This window comes from Sceloporus undulatus, chromosome 3 (genome assembly GCF_019175285.1).
Source record: "Sceloporus undulatus isolate JIND9_A2432 ecotype Alabama chromosome 3, SceUnd_v1.1, whole genome shotgun sequence".
NCBI classification, from domain to species: Eukaryota; Metazoa; Chordata; class Lepidosauria; order Squamata; family Phrynosomatidae; genus Sceloporus; species Sceloporus undulatus.
The window spans coordinates 35,821,875-35,831,645 of NC_056524.1; the positions used below are offsets into that span (position 1 = coordinate 35,821,875).

General features: G+C 36.4%; 1 protein-coding gene across 2 annotated transcripts in view; it reads left to right on the top strand.

Annotated features, from left to right (window-relative positions):
* LOC121925368 (neurobeachin-like) overlaps nucleotides 1-9,771 on the top strand; it is a 126,805-nt gene that overhangs the window by 26,177 nt on the left and 90,857 nt on the right. For both annotated transcript variants that reach the window (XM_042457434.1, XM_042457435.1), the window contains exon 5: nucleotides 7,260-7,400. In XM_042457434.1, the coding sequence (XP_042313368.1) occupies nucleotides 7,260-7,400 (141 nt within the window). The remainder of the gene's footprint in view (nucleotides 1-7,259; nucleotides 7,401-9,771) is intronic.

The following is a 9,771-nucleotide window of genomic DNA, read 5'->3' on the forward strand; positions in this document are numbered from 1 at the left end:
CATCACACACACCCATCTGCTGAGGGGGAAAACTATATTTTGTTAATTCACCAGATGTTTGACTGGCAGATGATTATAAGCATTACCACTTTCTTAAATTACTGTGCCACTTTAAAAGGAAAGGAAGTGATAATGCCTCGAGGCTTATAAATGTAATAAACCAGATAAACGCACAGAGGTGTGAATTTTGCAAGCAAGCACTTCTTCATATTTTTGGTTAAGCAACAAGCTGGTTACAGCAATATGGAAGACTTTTCCATCTACTTTAAAGGGACTTTTGTTCATTTTAGGAAACTAAATAAGATTTCTTCCTAATTCCTAATTCCCCTAACCCAAAATTTCAGGCTTGTTTTTTACTTAACCAGTTATTGCACTGGACAAGACTTTAGTGTTAAAAGTATGAGTTAGTTGTGTTACAAAAACAAATTTAAACTTAGTAAATTAAAAATAAGGGGGAGTATCCTACTGATATATTGGCTTGTTATCAGATGGTATGTTTGAAGAAGCAATAATAATCAGTTTGATAGTTCCCAACCAACAACATTTGATTTGCTAAACAAATAGGAGTGTTATCTATTTTAATTGCAAGAGGGACATAGCAAGCCAATATATTACACTGGATGTTGACATTTCAATATATTGCTGGAAATAAAGTACAAGTGAAGACACTGCCTCCTAGCTCATGAAGGCTTAGAGAGGCATCTGGTATACTACTTTTAGTAACATAATGTTACACTAGATGGCTTATGGTCAGAATCTTTTCAAAATAGGACAGTGAAATTATAAAATAATTAATAAAGCTCATCTGTGTGTTGTTTATGTTTCTTAGCAGAAACCTGAACTATCTAGAGAAGTGAACTGTTAAAGAGAAATTAGCATCAATCCTTCCGTGTCGTATCAACTTAAGTCCTTCACAAAAAATTGCAAAACAATACATGCCTATAAAATAACTCAACAGGACACAGAACCTGTGTTTTGGATCAGGAAGTAGCAGCCTATTTTAGAAACACTTCTACACTGAATAATTTAGCTGAGGTGAGGGGGAGGGCCTCTTGAAAGGCCAGATTTGATGAACCAAGGGAAGGTGCAGGAAATTGGTAGGGAAAAAAAATCACTATGGCCAAGAAAGTCTTCTCTTTTTCCTCTCTCCCTTTCATTCTTTTATTTAAAACAAAAACAACAGTAGTCATAATAAGGCTTTCCACAGTACTTGTATGGGGTTAACAACACATTCTAAGGGTGACTTTAACATGTAATGATTACTGCAAGGGTAAGCAGTGGTGCAGCCTATATGAAAGAGTGTTGATTTGCCAACTGTAGTAAAAATTGATTAATAATAAATAATAATTTATTTTATTTATATACCGCTATTCCAGAGATCAGAGAACAGTAAGCTAATTTGCAAGTAATTAGCAAGTAAGCTAATTTGCAAGTAAGATACAGTGTGATAACAGTAACTCTAAATATTTTCTGAAAAAAATAATATATATCCCTATCCCTCCCGCATTCATATCTTGTGTGTTTCTCCCTGTCTCTTCACTTTATCTGCATTTGTATTTTAAAATTTCATTTTTTAAAAGTTTCACAGCTGCTTTTGAGAGAGAAAAAGAAAGATGGTATCATGGCATATACGTCACTACTGATAAAAGCCAAGTTCAGAAATACCTGTAGGTACAAAAATAAAATGCATGAGATTGTCAAAAAGGTTGGATTTCTGTAGACTGAGTTTGTACTGAGTAGAGAATTTTCTTAATTTAAACTGCTGATTTGATTTGATCTGATTTACATATCTAGATCCCACTTCTATCTAAACATCTCAGGGCAGTGCACAATAAAACCAACCTGACTAATTTAAATAGTGTAAAATTAAACAGATTTTTAAAAGCTAAAGAACATATTAAATAATTTAACAATTCAGTTGCCCTTTAAAATCCCTTCCTGGATTTGGGTTTGTGCTTTCATGTGACCTCAGTGTGAACCAGCTTGTGTAAAAGTGGTTTCTTTAATGGTAAGTGTGATCACTTTCCACAGTATTTGTGTGGGGTTAACAGGGGGATCACTTTAATGGTAAGTGTGATGGAAGCCTGACTGGTTTAACAGATTAAGAAACCATCCAAGTTTGTTTGTTATATGACACAGACTATTTTAACCAGTTCCATTTCTTAGCTTCAAACAGAAACATTATCAGATCTCATTTCCTTCATTCACTCAGTATAGTCCAGAAACATCTGCTGATTACTGGCTCTCTCGACCTCAAACCCTGAAAGATGGTTAGAATCATAGAATCATAGAGTTAGAAGAGACCACAAGGGCCATCCGGTCCAACCCCCTGCCATGCAGGAAATCACAATCCATGCATCCCCATCAGATGGCCATCCAGCCTCTGTTTAAAAAGCTCCACAGAAGGAGACTCTGCCACTCTCCAAGTATCTGCCACTGTTGACCAGCTCCTACTGTCATGTTTAGGTGAAATCTATTTTCGTGTAGCTTACATCCATTGTTCCAGGTCCTATTCTCTGAAGCAGCAGAAAACAAGCTTGCTCCCTCCTCAGTATGACATCCTTTCAAATACTTAAACAGGGCTATCATATCACCTCTCAACCGTCTCTTCTCCAGGCTAAACATACCCAGCTCCCTAAGTCTGTCCTCATAAGGCCTTAAAACTAGTTTAAATGGTTTAAAACAAATTCATGTATGTCTGAAGGTTTGTGTAAAACAGACCAGGCCCCAAAAGCTTTAGCAAATAACCATGCATTCACATGGTGTTTGAATGATGGCAACATTAATTCCAATCAAACCTCCCTGGGGAGAATATTCCATAACTGGAGTGTCACAGTAGAGAAGACATTCTCCCACATCCCCCCACAGAATATTGCCCTGACAGATGAATACAGAGGAGGGCTCTTCACACATATGTCAGTTTTCAGGCAGATGTATATATGGAGGGGTGCTTCTTAAAAGATTAAGATCCCAAGCCTGAGTGTACTGACAGTTAGTTCGTATCCTCTAAAACTAGTGTTATATGGTTTTTGTATAATGTTCCTGTGAGAAGTCTAGCTGGTGCATTTTGCTTCTAAGTCATCTTCAAGGACATGGACATGTTATCCCTACATAAAGATTAAATTATTTAGTAGTATGATATTAGTTTTAGTAGTATTAGTATATCACCATTGCATTCAGTGGGACTTACAGCCTGTATAGACCAGCACTTTATGCCATCCTGTGGGTGGAGTCAGGACTCAGCGTCCTGATGATGCTTGCCCTAACTCTGCCCCGTGGCATCATGATGGTGTGCACCACTCCAGACGGCACATAGACATGACACACCTCTGGCGTTGCATCCAAATGATGCAGCACCGAAAGGGTGCCATGGCTATGACACCCCTTGGAGAGTGCAAAAAGGAGCCACTTTTTGTGGCTTCTTTTTGTGTCTTCCAGAGGCTGGATCAGGACCGTGGCGTGAGGTTGCCGCGGCCCTGATCCGGCCTGGGGCAAATTAGGAGCAATCTGTACATCCCCTCAGTTCCAGTTAAATGTATACAAGATTGCACCCACAATCCCAGATAAGTGAGTAAAATATTACAGCCTCTGATATGCTTTAGTGCAGAGGATTAGATTACCTCTTCCAACATTTCTATATTGACATAGTCCAAGGGCGGGGGGCATTTTTAAAATCATATTTAAAGATTCAGTTACATTCAATGTTTATATTTTATTCTGTTTATTTGGAACATGCCTATACTTTATTTCACCAAGAATCATTCCCAGGACAGTTTTCAAGTGAAATCTAAAAAAAGTAATGTCAGGAAAAAGAGACTAATAAAATCCCAATAAAAACTAACAGTTAAAAGCAGCAGCTAAAACAAGACCATCCTAACAACGTATATATATTTTAGAGGTCATGAAACCAAGAGGGAAACAAGTTACTCTTTTTCTGCAAGACTATGTGCCATCAAAGACTGAAGTAGAACTTTGGTCTCATAATTCCGATCCCTGCTGTGATCGCTAGACAACATTCCTTCCCTGTCAAGACTAATCACAAACATATTTAAAATGAAATGTTAGTTTGTTCTTCCACTCCTACTATTCTAACCTCAACAACTCTTCTGGCAAATATAGTAACTGCTGCCTCAACATTTGGAACAGGAACACTACAAAATTCTATCACACCAGTTCTTGATTGTGTCATGATTTAATTTGTCAGATCAATAGGAAGGTGAATGACTTAGAATAAATAAGTATTTAAGATTATTACAAAGATATCATGTACACACAAAGAATTGAGGACTACTTTTGCCATACACAATGTTGAATTATAAACACTCAAAAAGATTGGGAAGCGCAAGAAACCTGAATAAAATGAAAAATGTAAATATTTACTTTATTGTTGTTTCGGTAGTTGGAAGGAGGCCTGGAAAAGATTAAGAAATGGGTCATGCTTTTCTTTCAAGAATGTTTTGTGAGGTCTTGCAGTGCAATCTGCATCAGATAAGCTTGATCCTGAGGGATTACTAAAATATTCTACACACATGAGAAAGCTATTAGCATACCCTTGACACTGCAAAGTATTAAACAATCAGAGTGTTTAGGAAAACCAAAATCTTGGTATAACATTGACTTAAGCTTTAATGGTCCACAAGGTAAACCCACTATAAAAAAGTAGACACTCACTTTAAAAAAATTAAAGGTACCTTTCTACATATTTAACAAAAATTGACCTCTTTAGAACCAGTGGTGAACAAAACAAACATTTGATTCAGTCCTTGGTGTCACCACATTGTGTGAATTTATCTTATAATAGCATTCATATTTGCTTAGGTTAGTTGTATGCACACAACACACTGGAAAATTAAAGCATGTATAAAATAACCATGTATTCCAGCATGCAATTTGCACCATGGACTATGTTTGCATGCACTGAGGGGAGGGGGAGGAACCAAATGAAGGGAATCTCTATGTGAAAGGAAAGGACGTGATATAGATTTTTATTATCCCATTCAGATTTTCCAGCATTGTTGCCAATTAAGATTTTGGCACATCCTTTCGCTTTCTGATTTCTTTCACCATACATTTAATTTATACTTTAAGGCTGCCATGTAATCTGACATTATTCCCATAACAGACAGGATGTTCTAGCAAGTATGTTTACCCGTTTGCTGGTTTACTCCCAAAGCAGAAAAAATTAAAAATGAACTATTTCCCACTTTCCTCGATTTATTTAAAGCCTGATTCTATACCATTGCTAAAGAATAAGGTGGCCATAGTTTACAAATGTGTGTGTGTGTGAGTGTGAAGGTTTACTGCTAAATTTTCTGGTTATGACCAGTGGCATCACTAGGATTGGCGTTACATGCTGTGATAACCTATTTGTGTCACCACCACCACCCTTCATTGACCTCCTACCTTACCAGACAATACAGAATCCTTAATAATGTTTTATGTACTAATGTTACCCCTTAATAATTCCACATATCACTGAATGTAATTCCAATAGTTGTGGCATAAACAACTCCAAAACAACTTCTTTATCCTTCTAACTCCTGAAGCTGGAGGCTGCTGTCTCCCATTCACACAAGAGACTCTAGCTTTGAGAGTAGGGTACAGGAGGAATACAGGGATTCTTCCACTTCTTTGCTCTCAAAGCAGGAGGCTGTGGTATCAGTGGGAGACAGCATTGGGTACAATAGGATTCCAGGGATTCTTCCTCCTATTTACTCCCAAAGCATAAAGCTTTTTTAGAATGGTAAATAGCAGCCAGTGCGGCCCACATACCCCAAGTGACACCTCTGATTATTGCCTGAAGAACCCAACATGGCTTGTTGTTGTGTCCTTCAAGTCATTTCTAGCCTATGGCAACCACAAGGTGACAGTATCATGTTTTTTCTTGGCAATTTTTGTTCAGAGGAGGTTTCCCTTAGCCTTCATCTGAAACTAAGAGTGTGTGATTTGCCTAAGGACACCCAGTGGATTTCCATGGCCCAGCAGAGATTTCAACTCTGGTCTCCAGAGATATAGCCCAATTCTCATACCACTACACCATCTCTTATATGGCTTAGCTCCAGACTATTTTACAGGGTGCATCTTGCCACATTTAAAATGCGTCCAGGCCCTGAGTTCCTCAGGAGAGATCCTCTCAGTCCAGCACATTTACAGATATGATTACTATGGATGTATGGCAGGGTCTTCTTGGTGACTGCCCCTAAGCTGCAGAACTTTTTTATTAGTCCTAGTATGCCCCCCTCCTATTGTCTTTGCACCAGCAGGAAAGAAAATACTGCGTTCTTATTCTGACAGCCCTTTGAGGCAGGGTTTTAAAGGAAGGGCTTGTAAGAGTGTGTTGTATGTTTTGAATTATTTTTAGTTTTGTTAGTAGTTGAATTCCATTTTAATGATACGTTTTTGTATTTTAACTATGTTGGATTTATTTTAATTTACAAACTTCCTAGAGAATAAATAAAGATGATTATGACAAGTTAAATTACAAATTGAGAAGTTCATTTCTAGGTTAAAAACATGGAGAGGTTAGAAGGGAAGCAAAAGGATTTTTACAAAGGATCATACCTTACGTGCCTTATATGGTATGCCTCTGTAGTCCACTCAAAGAGGTGTAGGATGAGTTAGAAACATTGTTTTCCTATCTGTCAAAATAGTCTGTTCTTCCCTTCTCCTCCACTTAAGAATGCTTTTAAAAATTATAAAAAGTGAAAACTGTTTGTTTGGCAGTAGTTACTGTCTCTTCAGCTGGATATGTATTCAGCAATCTCTGTGTAAGATCACCAAACACCACAAGGCCTTCTGTATAAAATCTTTTCATCATGAAATGTGCATTACAAAGTACCCCCACTTGAAGAGAAGTCACATTTCATTAGCTATGTCATTATACTGAATGACAAGAGCAATGTTACTTTGGTTTGAAAGCATTTGAAATGTAGGTTAGAAGTAAAGTTCCAGAAGAATATTTCTGAATTAACTGGGAATCAGCTCTCCCTCATGTTGATCATGACCTTTGCCGATGTATATCACATGCATTTGGGAGTTTTTAAAAAGAAGTCATATGTTCAGTAATTCAAGCCTCTGAAAAAAATTCCACTCCATCTCAAGTAGTCTAAACAGATTACAGTAGAGCAGCATTTGGCTCCAGAGTATCATCTATTGTGAATCTTTAATTGAAAGATGTAGACAAAAAGTGTGATATACATTTCCAAACCATTCTTTCCTCCAATTGTTTATAGTGTTATGCATATTTATTCTCTTTACAGCCCATTGGTGCTTTGAACCCAAAGAGAGCAGTCTTTTATGCAGAGCGCTATGAGACATGGGAAGATGATCAGACTCCACCTCATCATTATAACACACATTATTCCACATCTACTTGTACATTAGCCTGGCTGGTCCGCATTGTAAGTATTTTTGCTTCCTTTTTTTTGCGTAAAATTCAGTCTTTCCCATTATGAAAATGCAGTCAGTGTATAGCAGCAAGAATGTAGAAATTTACATCCATGTAAATCTTTACCCATGTTGTATTTGCTATTCTAACCATTTGTATGGTTCTCACTTCATTTGGCTAATGATAGGGCTGAAACTGCAGTGAAACAGGTAGACTGTATCATTGATTTGACAAGTCAATCTGAAGAACAGTCATCCAGTATAACCATCATATCGAGGTACTATATACAGCTTGAATAGACAAGACAACAACAACAAAATTCAAGGCAATAAATTTTTTTTTGGGGGGGGGGGCAAAAATCTTATATATTACAGCAGTGAAACTTAACAGAATACTGAGAAATTTAGAAGTCTATATGTCAACAATATTACCATTGTTCTGTTATAGAGTTATTTCTGAAAGTTATACTTGACTAAGATTGTGAACATGTTCTTTTGACATAATTAAGCGGATAGAAAAACAGACATCAAACAAAACATTAGGAAAAACCTCTTGATGGTAATTCAAGAACTTTTTGTCAGTTAACAGTGAAAAGTGGTGACTTTTATTAGAGGTTTTTAAGAATAGACTAGACACGTGCTTCTCACAGGTCCTTTAGCAGTGGATTTCTGTACAGCAAAGTGTTGGACTATATGGCCCTTGGATTCCTTCTAACCCATGATTCTTTAAAAAAAATCTATTACTGTACTTGAAAGCCCCAAAACAACTATATCTGAATTATATAGCATGGAGTGACCTTTTTAAAATTAAGAAAATTAGAATAAAATATTGTGCGCATATTGATATGCTTATAAAATAATTTTTAAGGCAAGAAATGCATTTTGAATAGTGCAGGACTATGTGGTGAATGTAGAAGAGCCTAGGCTCTGCTATTAAGGATTATAAACCCCAAAGATAGACACCATACGTTGGTATAATGGAGCACCCTGTAGTGTTCAACTATGAAAGGCTTAATCCTTCACTATGAATCTTCTTGCTTTTTGTGTTTGTCTCAGACTCTTAAATAATGTTGTCATGGAATTTAGGATTATGCTTTAACATAATTTACTGTAATTACATTTTCCTACTGCTTTTTATAATCCCCAGTTGCTTCTGATTTGGAATCCCTGCTCCTACCAATAAGGAGTTTCAAAATGATTTCCAAAGCAAAGGTGTATAGGGTTTTGCTGTGGTTTTTTAAATACAACAACACATGTTTCAAATTCTTTTTGTCCATAAAAAGAGGATTTATGCTTTACACTTTAAATTAGATTAATTGTTTATTTGAATCTTATCATTATACATTCAGAATGTTGTAAGAAGTCATGACTGAAACATCAGGCATCACTAACTTCCACATTCGTTAGTTCAGGTTGAGTATACCTTATGCTTGGAACCTGAAGTCTTTTGGATTTCAGTTTTTTTTTCAGATTTTGGAATATTTGCATATACACAGTGAGATATTTTGGAGATGAGACCCAAGTCCTATCATCAACATAAATTCACTTATGTTTCTTATGCACTTAGCCTGTAGGTATTTTTATACAATATTTTAAATAATTTTGTGCACTAAACAAAGTTTGTGTACATTGAACTTTCAAAAAGCAAAGGTGTCACTATCTCAGTCTCTCATGAAAAAAGTTTAAGATTTTGGAGTATTTTGAATTGCAGATTTTTGAATAGGCAATGCTTAACCTATGTACCCTTCTGTCTGCTTTGTAGGTATGTAGCTCTCATTAGCCACTTACCAAACAGCAATACTCTTTCATACACAAGAAGAATAGGTGCACAGCTCCCTGCTTCATCACATGGTCTCTGTATCATAAGCTTCTGTATAGAATTTAGGATAGAGCAGCTAAAATATTAATGAACTCTCTGTTCACATAGGAGCTAGTCTTTTGATACTTCTGACAATCACCAGTTACTTGCATGTGTACATGTGTGTGTGGAGAGAGAGAGAGAATTCACACAGGAAAGCACCTATTTTGAAATGTATACAGATTTGCTGAATGTGAATGACATGACTGTCACATATGCCTATAATTATTCCCACTAACAATAAACTCAGGTGATGATGTAGTCAGATTAGGACTGCCAAGAAACACAAGTGAGAGGTTTTACTAGGAAACTCTTAAAACTGAAAGTAAAGAGACCAGGGGAAAAAGAACAGTAATGAGCATGTTTAAAAGCTATGGAATGTTAATTCCATTTTAATGCACACTTTTGTATGCCTTTAATTGTAATGTTTTTAAATTGATAAGCCACTGTGTATCCCAATTTGGGGGGAAAGTGGGAATAATAATAATAATAATAATAATAATAATAATAATAATAATAATAATAAT